We start from the raw sequence: 18,966 nt of genomic DNA on the forward strand, positions 1-18,966 counted from the left end.
CGACTAATTGCAGAAGGATTGGTGACCAACCAGGTTACCAATAAGCAGTGGCAAGTGCAAGTAGGAGTGGCAGAAGGATTTGCAAAGCTTTGGGAGACTGCTCTGGAGGGGGAGTCTGGACTGCCCCTAACCATGCAGGAAGGCCAAGAGAAGATGATGCCCCCATAAGTGACCCGCAGATGTTTGACACAGGGAGTCACAAGGAGGCCCTACCTGCCCTGCACAACAGAAGTCCCACATTGCAGGAGTTGCAGGACAGTAGCTGATCTTTGGTTTGCAGAGTGCTGGGGGCCAGGGTTTCTTGGAGCCTGATGATCTTCTAGGGGAAGGGTCAACAAGCCTTGGCAAGTGCAACAGTCGTGATGCACAGGTATGCCAGTCCAGAGGCAAGAGCAGGGGCCCATAGTCTCAACTTGGCTAGAAGGCGGGCAGGACCCAGAGGAGGCCACAGAATCACCACCTATGTTGCAGGATCTTCAGCTGTCCATGGACAGCAGACCCCACCAGCCAGTCGACATTGTACTGAGCTGCCTGCGGTTGCAGGGTAGTGACTCCTTCACTCCAAGGGAGTTTCCTTTGTACTTCCAGGTGCAAACAGTCCTTGTGACCCTGGAGGATGCACAGTCTTGGATGTTGCATAATTCTTGCAAGACCCAGAGAAACAATGTTCCAGTGGGAGTCTTCCCACCAGAAGCAGACGTGTTTGGTTCTAGAGCAGATCAGCAGTGGTTCCAAAGGCCAGAAGCAGAAGATGATGTTTTGTAGAGTTCCTTGAAGAGTCTTGCTTGACAGATCTGAGGACCCACTCGCAAGGGCGTCTTTAGGTAACCCTAAAAGGAGGTTGGTCACTCTCTGCAGTGACCCCCTATCAGAGGATGTTAAGGACGTCATCTACCTGGCCTAACCAGTCATATGCTCCCAGGGTGCTCTGCACATCTTATTCCCAAGATGGGAGAATCAAATGGCCACCTGGCGGAGCTCTGTGCACCTCTCTATGGGAGGAGCTGGACAGGAGGGTGGTCACTCCCCTGTCCTTTGAGTAGTTTTGTGCCAGAGCGGGAACCAGTACAAACTGTATTATGCAAGTAGGCACCAAATGTGCCCTTCAAAGTAGGCTGGTGCCCACAGGCCACCCCACCCCAGCCCTTAGACACCGAATACACAGGGGGAGGTTTTCACACCTCTCCCTTGCAGGAAATCCTTTGTTCTGCCTTTCCAGCCCGTGCCAGGCTCATCAACAGGAGGGCAGAACAGTGTCTGGGGTCAGCAGCAGCTAGACCCCATAAGGCTGCACAGGCAGAACTGGAGGATCCCCTAGGAACCCCTCAGAGTACATGGTATCATGCAACTATCACTGGAATCTGTGTAGTTGCATGATTCCAACCTTGGGCTGAAGGGCCTGTGGCATAAAGTGTTTAAGTGCAGTGGTCAGATGTGGCAGTGAAAAGGGTGCATGCGCCTTTTCACGCAGACTGCAATGACAGACCTCCAGAACCCTTTGCATTGGCTCCTATGGGTGGCATAATAAATACTGTAGCCCACATGGGAACCCTGGCACTGCCATGAGTACCATATATTAGGGACATACAGTAAGCCAATTGTGGTTGTGAAAAGTTACCAACAATTACATTTAGGGGAGAGCACAGTCACTGGGGTTCCTTGTTAGCAGGATCCCAGTGAACTACAGTCCAAACGCACTAACACCAGGCACAAACCGTGGGGTGTGGGAGGGAGGGGGAGGGGTGTGCTACAACCAGAACCCAGCTTACTGCAGTCAGTATTTAAAACGTGTTTTTTTTCCTTTTTTTCCCCCCCGCTTATGATATTAAGACTATTCCTGGTGTCCTCTGTATAGAATATCCCCAATCTCTGCTCTGAGCTTTTCATACAAAGTTCCTCTCATGGATTAGTGCTTTCTCATTACAGCAGTGTGGAGCCCAGCCTCGCTACGACAATGAAGAAAAGGACAAGGAGTACAAACCACACAGCATTCCATTGCGGCAGTCTGTCCAGCCGTCTAAGAGTAAAACGTACGGCCGGCGGGCCAAGAGGCTGCAGCAGGAAGTGAGTATCCATCACAGCTGAACGTTCGAGAGCAGAGACTCTGTTACCTGCATGTGTTACTTTGTGTTGCCCTTTTTATGCTTCTCCCGCCTCTTGTACTAAACATCTGATATTCATGCTACGTCACCAAACCATTGCAAATTGTCACTTTCTTGTGTTCTTTCCGGTTATGTTGACTGCCAGCTCTAAAAGTAGTGCACAACGTCTCTTAAAGTGGTGACTTACACAGGATTAGCCTTTAGTTTACCTCATTCTGGTTACTGATGGTTTAACTCTCTGTACTAATGATTCCTGTCATTTTGTTCCCTGTACGGACACTTCATGGACTTTCTTTCTGTACTAGCCCCCTCCTCCTGACAGTATGGGCTAGCAGTCTGTACTATCCTGTCAGTTGTGGTGCACACTCATGGTTTCATATTATTGTAGCCTATCCCTGTGATTTTGCTATTCAAGCAAACCCATACCCCATGAATTTTCAGTCTGTTCAGGCTGTCGTCGTCCTGATTTTTGCTGTCTCTGCAGACGTAGTCCTGTGGTTTTGACTTGTGTACAGAAGAATGCCCCTTATGTCTTTCATCTGTACTATCCCCTACTAGCTCTGCTTCTGCTTTTGTGTTCGGTGCGAATGTGGGCGCATTGTTGCTTTTCTCTGTTTGGACACACTTTCCTGCGCGCTGCTCTGTTTTCACTCTCCTCTGTCCCTATAGTTGCGCTCTCTTGGGACACACTTTCCTGCGCGCTGCTCTGTTTTCACTCTGCCCCTATAGCTGCGCTCTCGTGGGGGGGGGCACACTTTCCTACGCGCTGCACTTTTTTCACTTTACTATGTCCTTATAGTTGCGCTCTGTTTTGACACACACACACACATTCCTGTGGTGCTGCTCTTTTCATGCTCCTACGTTGCTATAGTTTCTCTCTGTTTTGAGACCATTCCTGTGATTTCAGGGTCTACATGCCTGCCGTGGGGCTCTGTCTCTGTGGTCATGCTCTTTGGCTCTCCTCTGATCCGGTGTTGTCTCTGGCCTGCCCCATTGTTTCGTTTTTTTGTATCCGTTACCTCTGTACTGATGCTCTCACTGGTTGTGCACATGGTCTGCTAACGCTCTGTGTACTGATGTACTCCTTTGGTATCAGCCTTTGTAAATGTCCTGTGAACTAATGCTAGTTCTATATGTGCACACGGTACTCGCACTCCTCTTTCGCACTCTGTAGGGATACACACTATAGCTTTAGGCTCTGCTCCTGCTTTGGCTCTGTCTGGGTGTAAGGAAATGCCTCCTTGGCATGGTTACCCCCTGACTTTTTGCCTTTGCTGATGCTATGTTTTGAATTGAAAGTGTGCTGAGGCCTGCTAACCAGGCCCCAGCACCAGTGTTATTTCCCTAACCTGTACTTTTGTATCCACAATTTGCACACCCTGGCATCCAGATAAGTCCCTTGTAAATGGTACCCCTGGTACCAAGGGCCCTGATGCCAAGGAAGGTCTCTAAGGGCTGCAGCATGTCTTATGCCACCCTGGAGACCCCTCACTCGGCACAGACACATTGCTTACCAGCCTGTGTGTGCTAGTGAGAACAAAATGAGTAAGTCGACATGGCACTCCCCTCAGGGTGCCATGCCAGCCTCTCACTGCCTATGCAGTATAGGTAAGAAAGTAGAATTTCCCCAGTGTAGGAAGTTGGCTCTGTATGTGCTATTTCAAAGTAAGGAATAGCATGCACAGAGTCCAAGGGTTCCCCTTAGAGGTAAGATAGTGGCAAAAAGAGATAATACTAATGCTCTATTTTGTGGTAGTGTGGTCGAGCAGTAGGCTTATCAAAGGAGTAGTGTTAAGCATTTGTTGTACATACACACAGGCAATAAATGAGGAACACACACTCGGAGACAAATCCAGCCAATAGGTTTTGTTATAGAAAAATATATATTCTTAGTTTATTTTAAGAACCACAGGTTCAAATTCTACATGTAATATCTCATTTGAAAGGTATTGCAGGTAAGTACTTTAGGAACTTTGAATAATTACAGTAGCATATATACTTTTCACATAAAACACAAATAGCTGTTTTAAAAGTGGACAGTGCAATTTTCACAGTTCCTGGGGGAGGTAAAGTATTGTTATTTTTAACAGGTAAGTAAGTCACTTACAGGTCTCAGTTTTGGGTCCAAGGTAGCCCACCGTTGGGGGTTCAGAGCAACCCCAAAGTCACCACACCAGCAGCTCAGGGCCGGTCAGATGCAGAGGTCAAAGAGGTGCCCAAAACACATAGGCTTCAATGGAGAGAAGGGGGTGCCCCGGTTCCAGTCTGCCAGCAGGTAAGTACCCGTGTCCTCAGAGGGCAGACCAGGGGGGGGTTTGTAGGGCACCGGGGGGGGGGGACACATGCCCACACAGAAAGTACACCCTCAGCAGCGCGGGGGCGGCCGGGTGCAGTGTGCAAACAAGCGTCAGGTTCTCTGTAGGTTTCAATGGGAGACCAAGGGGTCTCTTCAGTGGTGCAGGCAGGCAAGGGGGGGGGGGCTCCTCGGGGTAGCCACCACCTGGGAAAGGGAGAGGGCCTCCTGGGGGTCAATCCTGCACAGAAGTTCCGATCCTTCAGGTGCTGGGGGCTGCGGGTGCAGGGTCTTTTCCTGCCGTCGGGAAATTAGGTTCAGGCAGTCGCGGTCAGGGGGAGCCTCGGGATTCCCTCTGCAGGCATCGCTGTGGGGGCTCAGGGGGGACAACTTTGGTTACTCACGGTCTCGGAGTCGCCGGAGGGTCCTCCCTGAGGTGTTGGTTCTCCACCAGTCGAGTCGGGGTCGCCGGGTGCAGTGTTGCAAGTCTCACGCTTCTTGCGGGGAGTTGCAGGGGTCTTTAAATCTGCTCCTTTGAAACAAAGTTGCAGTTCTTTTGGAGCAGTGCCGCTGTCCTCTGGAGTTTCTTGTCTTTCTTCAAGCAGGGCAGTCCTCTGAGGATTCAGAGGTCGCTGGTCCTTAGGAAAGCGTCGCTATAGCAGGTTTCTTTGGAAGGCAGGAGACAGGCCGGTAGGTCTGGGGCCAAAGCAGTTGGGGTCTTCTTTTCTTCCTCTGCAGGGTTCTTTCAGCTCAGCAGTCCTCTTCTTGTAGTTGCAGGAATCTAAATTCTTAGGTTCAGGGAAGCCCTTAAATATTAAATTTAAGGGCGTGTTTAGGTCTGGGGGGTTAGTAGCCAATGGCTACTAGCCCTGAGGGTGAGTACACCCTCTTTGTGCCTCCTCCCAAGGGGAGGGGGGCACATCCCTAATCCTATTGGGTGAATCCTCCATCTGCAAGATGGAGGATTTCTAAAAGTTAGTCACTTCAGTTCAGGACAACCTTAGGGGCTGTCCCGACTGGCCAGTGACTCCTTGTTTTTCTCATTATTTTCTCCGGCCTTGCTGCCAAAAGTGGGGGCCGTGGCCGGAGGGGGCGGGCAACTCCACTAGCTGGAGTGTCCTGCGGTGCTGGAACAAAGGGGTGAGCCTTTGAGGCTCACCGCCAGGTGTTACAGCTCCTGCCTGGGGGAGGTGTTCGCATCTCCACCCAGTGCAGGCTTTGTTACTGGCCTCAGAGTGACAAAGGCACTCTCCCCATGGGGCCAGCAACATGTCTCTAGTGTGGCAGGCTGCTGGAACCAGTCAGCCTACACAGATAGTTTGATACAGTTTCAGGGGGCACCTCTAAGGGGTGTGTTTCACAATAAAATGTACACTGGCATCCGTGTGCATTTATTGTGCTGAGAAGTTTGATACCAAACTTCCCAATTTTCAGTGTAGCCATTATGGAGCTGTGGAGTTCGTTTTTGACAGACTCCCAGACCATATACTCTTATGGCTACCCTGCACTTACAATGTCTAAGGTTTTGCTTAGACACTGTAGGGGCACAGTGCTCATGCACCTATGCCCTCACCTGTGGTATAGTGCACCCTGCCTTAGGGCTGTAAGGCCTGCTAGAGGGGTGACTTATCTATGCCATAGACAGTGTGAGGTTGGCATGGCACCCTGAGGGGAGTGCCATGTCGACTTAGTCATGTTCTCCCCACCAGCGCACACAAGCTGGCAAGCAGTGTGTCTGTGCTGAGTGATGGGTCCCCAGGGTGGCATAGGACATGCTGCAGCCCTTAGAGACCTTCCCTGGCATCAGGGCCCTTGGTACCAGTTACAAGGGACTTAACTGGATGCCAGGGTGTGCCAATTGTGGAAACAAAAGTACAGGTTAGGGAAAGAACACTGGTGCTGGGGCCTGGTTAGCAGGCCTCAGCACACTTTCAAATCATAACTTGGCATCAGCAAAGGCAAAAAGTCAGGGGGTAACCATGCCAAGGAGGCATTTCCTTACAGCTATTTTAAAAGTGGACAGTGCAATTTTCAACAGTTCCTGGGGGAGGTAAGTACAATACAGTTTTTGAGGTAAGTAACAAACTTACAAGTTCAGTCTCCGTGACATAGGTAGCCCACCGTTGGGGGTTCAAGATAACCCCAACACCAGCAACACAGGGATGGTTAGATGCGGAGGTCAAATAGGAGCCAAAATAATGTGGGCCCCTATGGAGACAGGGGGTACTCCGGTTCCAGTCTGCTGGCAGTTAAGTACCCGTGTTGTCGGAGGGCAGACCAGGGGGGTTTGAAGGAGCACTGGAGAGTCCCCAAATAGGCACAAAAATCACACCCTCAATGGCACAGGGGTGGCTGGGTGCAGTGTGCAAACAGGGCGTCAGGTTCTCCATAGACCTCTATGGAGGGACCTGTGGGGGGGGAGGAGGGGGGGAGGGGGTCACTTGGGTGCTTCTTGGGCAAGCCACTGACTGGGCAAGGGTAAGGGTCGCCTGCTGGTTGTTGCGGCACCGGTGATCAATTTCTCACAGCCTTGGGGGCTGAGGGTGCAGTGCTTCTCCAGGCGACAGATATCTTCGTCTGGGGCAGTCGCGGTCAAGGGGGTCCTCGGGATTCCCTCTGCAGGTGTCGTCGTGGGATTCGGGAGAGGTCAGCCCAGGGTGGACACGTAGTCTGAATTGCTTGGGGATCCTCTCTGGGTAGTTGGTTTCCCTGGACACAGGCCTCTAGGGCGTCTGGTGCGGAATGGTTGGGACTCGCGGTTCTGGAGTAAGGTGGGAGTCCCTTTAAAGATGGTTTCTTTTTCTTTTTGTTGGACAGATCTGCTGTCCACAAGAGTTTCTTGGTCTGAAAGAGATGCAGGCAGTCCCCTGGAGGCTTTTCAGGGGTCGCTGGTCCTGCAGAACGCGTTGCTTCTTCTTTTGAAGCTTTTTCAAGCAGGAGAAGGGCCGGTAGGGCTGGGGCAGTTGTCTCCTTCTCTTCTCTGCGGGGTTTTCAGCTCAGCAGTCCTTCTTTCTTGAGGTCCTCAGGAATCTGAAGAGCTGAGTCGTCCCTAAATACTAAATTTAGGGGGGTGTTTAGGATTGGGGGCAGTAGCCAATGGATACTGTCCCTGAGGGTGGCTACACTCACCCTGTGCCCACTCCATCAGGGGAGGGGGGCACATCCCTATCCCTATTGGTCCTAATCCTCGAAGGCAAGATGGAGGATTTCTTAAGGGGGTGGTGTCACTTCAGCTCTGGACACCTTGTTTTTCTCATTATCCCTCTGGACTTGCCGTCAAAAGTGGGGTCTCGTCCGGGGGGTGGGCATCTCCACTGGCTGGAGTCCCCAGGGGCCACTGTAATACCAGGCCTGAGCCTTTGAGGCTCACCGCCAGATGTTACAGTTCCTGCAGGAGGAGGTGTGAAGCACCTCCACCCAGGACAGGCTTTGTTTCTGGCCACAGAGGCACTCAACCCATGTGGTAGAAACTCGTCTGGAAGTGGCAGGCTGGCATAGACCAGTCAGCCTTTCACTAGCAGTTGGGATAACATACAGGGGCACCTCTAAGATTCCTCTGTGGCCATTTGTCAAATTCCACACTGGCATCAGTGTGGGTTTATTGTGCTGAGAAGTTTGATAACAAACTTCCCAGTATTCAGTGTAGCCATTATGGTGCTGTGGTGTCATAATGACAAACTCCCAGACCATATACTCAGTATGGCTACCCTGCACTTAAAATGTCTAAGAATGGCCTTGGACACTGTAGGGACATACTACTCATACAGCTATCCCCTCATCTGTGGTACAGTGCACCCTGCGTTAGGGTTGTAAGGCCTGCTACATGGGTGACTTACCTATGCCACAGGAAGTGTGAGGTTGGCATGGCACTCTGAGGGGAGTGCTATGTCGACTTAGTCATTGCTCCCCACCAGCACACACAAGCTGGCAAGCAGTGTGTATGTGCTGAGTGAGGGGTCCCTAGGGTGGCATAAGACATGCTGCAGCCCTTAGACACCTTCCCTGGCATCAGGGCCCTTGGTACCAGGGGTACCAGTTACAATGGACTTAACTGTGGGCAAGGGCTGTGCCAATTGGGTAACAAAGGTACAGTTTTTAGGAAAGAACACTGGTGCTGGGGCCTGGTTAGCAGCACACGACCAATCAAAGCTGGCATCAACACTAGGCAAAAAGTGAGGGGTTAACAATGCCAACAGTGGAATTTTCCTACACATGTTTACTCTTCAAGATGTTGTTCCACTTCTGCAAACAAAGGCAACTTTGGTAGCCCTACTCCCAGTCTCTTCACAGTGTCTAGCAGTACTTGTCACACACCTCGGAAGACAGAGCATGCACTTATTCCCTTACCTAGACGGCTGGCTCATCACATTCAGCAATCTATCACAGTGCCAATATCGCATTCAGTTCACAGTGGATTCTCCTTCACACGCTGGGCTTCACAATCAACTTTTCCAAATCCCACCTCCAACCCCTTCAGCTACAGCCCTGTCTAGGAGCCATTCTCAATGCAGAGTTGGCGCTAACATACGCCAGTCCTGCTCGGGTTCAGTTTTTAGTCTCTTCTCCCCAGTTTCAGGAGAATTGCCCATTCACAGTGAGGACTATTATGAGCCTTTATTAGGGCTGATGGCCTCTTGCATTGCCATTGTTCCATATGCCAGACTTCACATGCATCCCCTACAGCGGTGTCTGTCTCGTCAGTGGTCTGTCACAGGGTCACCTGGAGGATCTAGCCCTGTTAGACCACCATACTCGTCACTCTCTGCAATGGTGGAAAACCACCAACCTGTTAAAAGCATGGCCTTTTCTGGACCGTGTGCCTCAGGTCATTCTGACCACAGATGAATCGCTGACTGGTGGGGGCACTCACCTTCAGACCTCACAGTACAGGGCCTTTGGAATCGTTCACCAATCCCTACCTATCAATTTTCCCGAGCCTGAGGCAGTATTTCAATCCCTGAAAGCATTGTTCAACACCTCTCACAAGGTTGTCATAGTCCGCACAGACAACCTGACATCCATGTATTACCTACAAAAACAAGGAGGGACACGGTCTTACCAGTTGTCCCAACTCTTTCAGAGAATATGGAAGGGGGCTTGCTCTCCACCACCAGTGTCACCTGGTTTCAGGGTATCTTCCAGGAATTGAGAACGACTTTGCAAACCTGCTCAGAAGGATGCTTGCATTTGCCAGTGCTTGTTGATTACCTGGCTGGTCATCGACCCTGCTACAATCCGGTGACCTTTGAGGGACAACTCTTCTGCAGTTCCTGGATCCCACAGCTGGACTTCTTCCTCCACCTACTTGCAGGGACTTCACCTCTAAGAGGGTTGCTATTACCTCCTGCACCAACTGGGTACCCCCAAGGGTGCTGGACTCTGTCCCCTTCCTCTGCAGGTCCCCCACATCCAGAATCCGTCCCTGGATTCCACCGGCCTGGTCCACGGATTGTGACCGCAGCTAAACAATTGGAGGATTCCACTGACTTCAGAGAGTCGCCATTCTCCCCTCTGCATCGGGGCCCCTGGTGTAGGTACTCCTGTCTTCTGGCTACCCTCCTGTGGGGCACTCGGTGGCTTCCTCTGGGTCCACAGGGAAGAGTCCTGAATCATGTGAATTCCAACCACTACTCCCTGTGCTAGTGTATGGGATGATGGGGTTGGGATCACTATCACATTCCACTTCCTCAGTATATGGTTTGGCCCCACCATAGGGCCCTGTTTATTTTATGCTATTTCTGTTGCTCATTTTGTGTATGTATTGTGTCGATATCTTGAAAGGGAGGTATAACATTGCTATTTTAATAGTACTACTGTAGTAAAGAATCTTTTATGTTCGATGGCATATGTTGCTGCAGATACACATGTTTAGCACAGTCCGCTGCCTGGTGTTGGGCTCGGAGTATTACAAGTTGTTTTTCTTCGAAGAAGTCTTTTTTTGGTCACGGGACCGAAGGACTCCTTCTTCGGCTCCATTGCGCATGGGCGTCGACTCCATCTTAGATTGTTTTTTTCCGCTGTCGGGTTCGGACGTGTAAGGAAATGCCTCCTTGGCATGGTTGCCCCCTGACTTTTTGCCTTTGCTGATGCTATGTTTACAATTGAAAGTGTGCTGAGGCCTGCTAACCAGGCCCCAGCACCAGTGTTCTTTCCCTAACCTGTACTTTTGTATCCACAATTGGCAGACCCTGGCATCCAGATAAGTCCCTTGTAACTGGTACTTCTAGTACCAAGGGCCCTGATGCCAAGGAAGGTCTCTAAGGGATGCAGCATGTCTTATGCCACCCTGGAGACCTCTCACTCAGTACAGACACACTGCTTGCCAGCTTGTGTGTGCTAGTGAGGACAAAACGAGTAAGTCGACATGGCACTCCCCTCAGGGTGCCATGCCAGCCTCTCACTGCCTATGCAGTATAGGTAAGACACCCCTCTAGCAGGCCTTACAGCCCTAAGGCAGGGTGCACTATACCATAGGTGAGGGTACCAGTGCATGAGCATGGTACCCCTACAGTGTCTAAACAAAACCTTAGACATTGTAAGTGCAGGGTAGCCATAAGAGTATATGGTCTGGGAGTCTGTCAAACACGAACTCCACAGCACCATAATGGCTACACTGAAAACTGGGAAGTTTGGTATCAAACTTCTCAGCACAATAAATGCACACTGATGCCAGTGTACATTTTATTGTAAAATACACCACAGAGGGCACCTTAGAGGTGCCCCCTGAAACTTAACCGACTATCTGTGTAGGCTGACTAGTTCTAGCAGCCTGCCACAAACCGAGACATGTTGCTGGCCCCATGGGGAGAGTGCCTTTGTCACTCTGAGGCCAGTAACAAAGCCTGCACTGGGTGGAGATGCTAACACCTCTCCCAGGCAGGAATTGTCACACCTGGCGGTGAGCCTCAATGGCTCACCTCCTTGGTGCCACCCAGCAGGACACTCCAGCTAGTGGAGTTGCCCGCCCCCTCCGGCCAGGCCCCACTTTTGGCGGCAAGGCCGGAGAAAATAATGAGAATAACAAGGAGGAGTCACTGGCCAGTCAGGACAGCCCCTAAGGTGTCCTGAGCTGAGGTGACTAACTTTTAGAAATCCTCCATCTTGCAGATGGAGGATTCCCCCAATAGGGTTAGGATTGTGACCCCCTCCCCTTGGGAGGAGGCACAAAGAGGGTGTACCCACCCTCAGGGCTAGTAGCCATTGGCTACTAACCCCCCAGACCTAAACACGCCCTTAAATTTAGTATTTAAGGGCTACCCTGAACCCTAGAAAACTAGATTCCTGCAACAAGAAGAAGGACTGCCCAGCTGAAAACCCCTGCAGCGGAAGACCAGAAGACGACAACTGCCTTGGCTCCAGAAACTCACCGGCCTGTCTCCTGCCTTCCAAAGATCCTGCTCCAGCGACGCCTTCCGAAGGGACCAGCGACCTCGACATCCTCTGAGGACTGCCCCTGCTTCGAAAAGACAAGAAACTCCCGAGGACAGCGGACCTGCTCCAAGAAAAGCTGCAACTTTGTTTCCAGCAGCTTTAAAGAACCCTGCAAGCTCCCCGCAAGAAGCGTGAGACTTGCAACACTGCACCCGGCGACCCCGACTCGGCTGGTGGCGATCCAACACCTCAGGAGGGACCCCAGGACGACTCTGATACTGTGAGTACCAAAACCTGTCCCCCCTGAGCCCCCACAGCGCCGCCTGCAGAGGGAATCCCGAGGCTTCCCCTGACCGCGACTCTTTGAACCTAAAGTCCCGACGCCTGGGAGAGACCCTGCACCCGCAGCCCCCAGGACCTGAAGGACCGGACTTTCACTGGAGAAGTGACCCCCAGGAGTCCCTCTCCCTTGCCCAAGTGGAGGTTTCCCCGAGGAACCCCCCCCTTGCCTGCCTGCAGCGCTGAAGAGATCCCGAGATCTCTCATAGACTAACATTGCGAACCCGACGCTTGTTTCTACACTGCACCCGGCCGCCCCCGCGCCGCTGAGGGTGAAATTTCTGTGTGGACTTGTGTCCCCCCCGGTGCCCTACAAAACCCCCCTGGTCTGCCCTCCGAAGACGCGGGTACTTACCTGCAAGCAGACCGGAACCAGGGCACCCCCTTCTCTCCATTCTAGCCTATGTGTTTTGGGCACCACTTTGAACTCTGCACCTGACCGGCCCTGAGCTGCTGGTGTGGTGACTTTGGGGTTGCTCTGAACCCCCAACGGTGGGCTACCTTGGACCAAGAACTGAACCCTGTAAGTGTCTTACTTACCTGGTAAAACTAACAAATACTTACCTCCCCTAGGAACTGTGAAAATTGCACTAAGTGTCCACTTTTAAAACAGCTATTTGTCAATAACTTGAAAAGTATACATGCAATTTTGATGATTTGAAGTTCCTAAAGTACTTACCTGCAATACCTTTCGAATGAGATATTACATGTAGAATTTGAACCTGTGGTTCTTAAAATAAACTAAGAAAAGATATTTTTCTATATAAAAACCTATTGGCTGGATTTGTCTCTGAGTGTGTGTACCTCATTTATTGTCTATGTGTATGTACAACAAATGCTTAACACTACTCCTTGGATAAGCCTACTGCTCGACCACACTACCACAAAATAGAGCATTAGTATTATCTATTTTTACCACTATTTTACCTCTAAGGGGAACCCTTGGACTCTGTGCATGCTATTCCTTACTTTGAAATAGCACATACAGAGCCAACTTCCTACAGGACGTATTCCTTTTCGCTCCGTGTTTCGGTTCGGAAAGTTAGTCAGAATCTCAGAAGAAAGCGTTGGTATTGTTCCGTTCGGTATCGGGATAGTTAGGTACATCGACACTGATCATCGGAAGACTTTGGGGTAGTTTCGATCCCCCATCGGGGCCTGGTCGGCCCGACCGCGTGCGACATCGAAGCCGATGGAACGGACCCCGTTTCGTTTCTGCCCAAAATGTCACAGTAAGTATCCTTATACAGATCAGCACTTGGTCTGTAACTTGTGCTTGTCCCCCGAGCACAAGGAGGATACCTGTGAGGCCTGTCGAGCCTTCCGGTCCAGAAAAACACTCCGGGACCGAAGAGCCAGGCGTCTTCAAATGGCTTCTACGCCGACAAAACAACGTTTCGACGAGGAAGAGGAAACATTCTCGGTTCCGGAATCAGAATCCGGAGACTCCGACGTCGAAGAACAGCTACAAACAGTGAGTAAGACGTCAAAGTAAAACCATTGAGAAGACAAAAGCCCAGGGGACGCCACTGCCAACAGGCCATGGCTCGACCCATAAAACCGGCGAGCCGTCGAAGGTGCCGAAAAAGGGCACGCCCATAGCGAAGACACCCGACTCCGGTCGAGGGACCGCCATGGAGCAACCTCGGAGCCGAGATAGCGGCGCCGAGAGGCAAAAGCAAGATGCCGGCACCGAAAAACATCTGCATCGAGACACGCTGCCGAAAGCCACAAAAATCCTGTCGGCGCTGAAGCCGAAAAAAGATCTCTCGGCGCCGAAAAGTTCCACACCTTCATCCTACACAGAGGAACAAGGAATAAGTGGCCAGATGCACAGATTTGGACAAGAGCTCCAAAGTGTAGAATCGGACTACACACAAAAGAGACTGTACATCCAGCAAGACACAGGGAAGATATCAACCCTTCCCCCAATAATGAGGAAAAGAAGGATCGGACTTCCAAAGGATGACGCACAACCACAAGCCAAAGTGGTTAAAAAAGTCACGCCTCCGCCCTCTCCACCACAGGCATCGCCGGCACAAACACCGCCACAAATGCACTCACCAGCGCAAACTACCATAAGTCATGACGATCAGGATCAAGACGCTTGGGACCTGTATGACACCCCAGTGCCGGACAATGATCCCGATTCATACCCCACAAAGCCGTCACCGCCAGAGGACAGTACCTCATACTCGCAACTGGTGGCTAGGGCAGCAGAATTCCACAATGTCCAACTGCATTCCGATCCTATAGAGGATGATTTTTTATTTAACACCCTCTCGGCTACACACAGCCAATATCAATGTCTCCCAGTGCTACCAGGGATGTTACGGCACGCAAAACAAATTTTTGAAGAGCCCGTAAAATCAAGAGCCATCACCCCAAGGGTGGATAAGAAATACAAACCACCACCCACAGACCCAGTGTTTATTACTTCGCAGTTACCACCTGACTCCGTGGTAGTAGGGGCAGCTCGCAAGAGAGCAAATTCCCATACATCTGGCGACGCCCCACCTCCGGACAAAGAAAGCCGAAAATTTGATGCGGCAGGAAAAAGAGTAGCATCACAGGCAGCCAACCAGTGGCGCATCGCAAATTCACAAGCGCTGCTGGCCAGATATGACCGCGCACACTGGGACGAGATGCAACTTCTCGTAGACCATCTTCCCCAGGAATACCAAAAAAGGGCGCAGCAAATAGTTGAAGAGGGACAAACGATCTCAAACAATCAAATCCGCTCTTCACTGGACGCAGCCGATACTGCAGCAAGAACAGTCAACACTGCTGTCACCATAAGGAGACACGCTTGGCTACGCACTTCAGGCTTCAAACCTGAAATCCAGCATGCTGTCCTTAATATGCCCTTCAACGAGAAACAATTTTTTGGCCCTGAAGTGGACACAGCCATTGAAAAACTTAAAAAGGACACAGACACGGCCAAAGCCATGGGCGCACTCTACTCCCCGCAGAGCAGAGGCTCTTTTAGAAAACCACCATTTAGAGGGGGGTTTCGTGGCCAACCCACAGACACCACCAGCCAACAAACAAGAACCACACCATATCAGGGTTCATTCCAAAGGGGAGGTTTCAGGGGATTTAGAGGGGGTCAATTCCCAAGGAGTAGGAAGATTCCAAACTCCAAAAACACCTCCACCTAAACAGTGACTTTCAAGTCACACAACCCCTTCACTCAACACCAGTGGGGGGAAGACTAAGCCAATTCTACCAATCTTGGCAACAGATTACAACAGACAATTGGGTATTAGCAATAATCCAACATGGATATTGCATAAAATTCCACACATTCCCACCAAACATCCCTCCAAAAACACGCAAAATGTCACCACAACATTTAGAACTTTTAGGACTAGAGGTTCAAGCACTATTGCAAAAGGATGCAATAGAGCTAGTACCAGTACAACAAAAAAACACAGGAGTTTACTCCCTGTACTTTCTAATTCCAAAAAAAGACAAAACATTAAGACCAATATTAGATCTCAGGACACTAAATACCTACATCATATCAGACCACTTCCACATGGTCACACTACAAGACATCATTCCACTGCTCAAACAGCAGGATTACATGACCACATTAGACCTAAAAGATGCGTACTTTCATATACCGATACACCCTTCTCACAGAAAGTACCTAAGGTTCGTATTCAAAGGAATACATTACCAATTCAAAGTCTTACCATTCGGAATAACAACTGCACCAAGAGTGTTCACAAAATGTCTAGCAGTAGTAGCAGCACGTATCAGAAGACAACAGATACACGTGTTTCCCTACCTGGACGATTGGCTAATCAAGACCAATACAGTAAAGAAGTGCGCAAACAACACCACATTTGTCATACAAACCCTTCACAAACTGGGTTTCTCCATCAACTATACAAAATCACACCTCGAACCGTGTCAGACACAACAATATCTAGGAGCAACCATCAACACATCAAAAGGAATTGCCACTCCAAGTCCACAAAGAGTGCAAGCATTCCACAAAGTAATAAGTGCTATGTTTCCAAACCAAAAAATAAAAGCAAAATTGGTGCTAAAACTTCTAGGCATGATGTCATCATGCATAGCCATTGTCCCAAACGCAAGACTACACATGCGACCCTTACAACAGTGCCTAGCATCACAATGGTCACAGGCACAGGGTCAACTTCAAGATCTGGTGTTGGTAGACCGCCAAACATACCTCTCGCTTCTATGGTGGAACAGCAACAATTTAAACAAAGGGCGGACATTTCAGGACCCAGTGCCTCAATACGTTATAACAGATGCTTCCATGACAGGGTGGGGAGCACACCTCAATCACCACAGCATTCAAGGACTATGGGATGTACACCAAACAAAATTTCACATCAATTACCTAGAACTGTTAGCAGTATTTCTAGCGTTAAAAGCCTTTCAACCCATAATAACACACAAATACATTCTTGTCAAAACAGACATGACAACAATGTATTATTTAAACAAACAAGGAGGAACACACTCAACACAATTGTGCCTCCTAACACAAAACATATGGCAGTGGGCGATTCACAACAACATTCGCCTAATAGCACAATTTATCCCAGGGATCCAAAACCAACTAGCAGACAACCTTTCGCGAGACCACCAACAAGTCCACGAATGGGAAATTCACCCCCAAATTCTGACCAAATACTTTCAAATTTGGGGAACACCCCAGATAGATTTGTTCGCAACAAAAGAAAACGCAAAATGCCAAAACTTCGCATCCAGGTACCCACACCGCGAATCACAAGGCAATGCTCTATGGATGAGTTGGTCAGGGATATTTGCATACGCTTTTCCCCCTCTCCCTCTCCTTCCATATCTAGTAAACAAGTTGAGTCAAAACCAACTCAAACTCATACTAATAGCACCCACATGGGCAAGACAACCTTGGTACACAACTCTACTAGACTTTTCACTAGTACCGCATGTCAAACTACCCAACAGACCAGATCTGTTAACACAACACAAACAACAGATCAGGCATCCAAACCCAGCATCATTGAATCTAGCAATTTGGCTCCTGAAATCCTAGAATTCGGACACTTAGACCTCACACAAGAATGTATGGAGGTCATAAAACAAGCTAGAAAAGCTTCCACTAGACACTGCTATGCATCTAAGTGGAAAAGATTTGTTTGCTACTGCCATACCAATCAAATCCAACCATTGCATGCCTCTACAAAGGACATAGTGGGATACTTACTACATTTGCAAAAAGCAAACCTCGCTTTTTCATCTATAAAAATACACCTCGCAGCAATATCTGCTTACCTACAAACTACTCATTCATCGTCTCTATTTAGAATACCAGTCATTAAAGCATTCATGGAAGGGCTAAAAAGAATTATACCACCAAGAACACCACCAGTTCCTTCATGGAACCATAACATCGTCTTAACAAGACTCATGGGTCCACCTTTCGAACCCATGCATTCCTGTGAAATGCAATATCTAACGTGGAAAGTCGCATTTCTCATTGCAATCACATCCCTCAGAAGAGTAAGTGAAATACAGGCATTTACCATACAAGAACCATTTATTCAAATACACAAAAATAAAATAGTTCTAAGAACAAATCCAAAATTTCTACCAAAAGTCATCTCACCATTCCATTTAAATCAAACAGTAGAATTACCAGTGTTCTTCCCACAGCCAGATTCCGTGGCTGAAAGGGCACTACATACATTAGACATCAAAAGAGCACTAATGTACTACATTGACAGAACAAAGCTAATCAGGAAAACAAAACAACTGTTCATAGCTTTTCAAAAACCACACATAGGAAATCCAATCTCTAAATAAGGCATTGCTAGATGGATAGTCAGATGCATTCAAACATGCTATCTTAAAGCCAAAAGAGAATTGCCTATTACACCAAAGGCACACTCAACCAGAAAGAAAGGTGCTACAATGGCCTTTCTAGGAAACATTCCTATGAGCGAAATATGTAAGGCTGCAACCTGGTCTACGCCTCATACATTTACTAAACACTACTGTGTAGACGTACTAAATGCACAACAAGCTACAGTGGGCCAAGCTGTACTAAGAACATTATTCCAAACTACTTCAACTCCTACAGGCTAAACCACCGCTTTTAGGGGGAGGTAACTGCTTTATAGTCTATGCTAAACATGTGTATCTGCAGCAACATATGCCATCGAACTGAAAATGTCACTTACCCAGTGTACATCTGTTCGTGGCATTAGTCGCTGCAGATTCACATGTGCCCTCCCGCCTCCCCGGGAAGCCTGTAGCCGTTTAGAAGTAAATCTTAAATCTTAAACATTTGTACATTTGTAAATAATTATTATAAACCTTTTATGTACATACGTATTCACTCCATTGCATGGGCACTATTTATAGCAAACAACTCCATCCTCACCCTCTGCGGGGAAAACAATCTAAGATGGAGTCGACGCCCATGCGCAATGGAGCCGAAGAAGGAGGAGTCCTTCGGTCCCGTGACCAAAAAAGACTTCTTCGAAGAAAAACAACTTGTAATACTCCGAGCCCAACACCAGGCAGCGGACTGTGCTAAACATGTGAATCTGCAGCGACTAATGCCACGAACAGATGTACACTGGGTAAGTGACCTTTTCATTTTGCATCACTTGTGTGGTTCTTTCTTGTGAGTGAGTTACTTTCTGACTACTGTGGTTTCACATTTGGATAAGCTCCAACTGCTCCCCTCAGCTATCCCTTGAGAGCTTTTGCTATCTGGACACCTAGCCACCATCACCGAGGGTTGCCTGGACTCAACTTAGGGTGCCACATCATAGTATACACTATAAACTGAACCAGCTTCCTACAGCTACAATGGCCTAATTCTTT

The 18,966-nt window shown here is 49.2% G+C and overlaps 1 protein-coding gene across 4 annotated transcripts in view; it reads left to right on the forward strand.

Moving 5' to 3' along the window:
- The window catches only part of KDM5C (lysine demethylase 5C), a 457,813-nt gene that overhangs the window by 69,665 nt on the left and 369,182 nt on the right, over positions 1–18,966 (forward strand). For all 4 annotated transcript variants that reach the window (XM_069209299.1, XM_069209300.1, XM_069209301.1 and 1 more), the window contains exon 5: positions 1,927–2,064. In XM_069209299.1, the coding sequence (XP_069065400.1) occupies positions 1,927–2,064 (138 nt within the window). The remainder of the gene's footprint in view (positions 1–1,926; positions 2,065–18,966) is intronic.

Source organism: Pleurodeles waltl, chromosome 10 (assembly GCF_031143425.1).
Source record: "Pleurodeles waltl isolate 20211129_DDA chromosome 10, aPleWal1.hap1.20221129, whole genome shotgun sequence".
Taxonomy (NCBI): Eukaryota; Metazoa; Chordata; class Amphibia; order Caudata; family Salamandridae; genus Pleurodeles; species Pleurodeles waltl.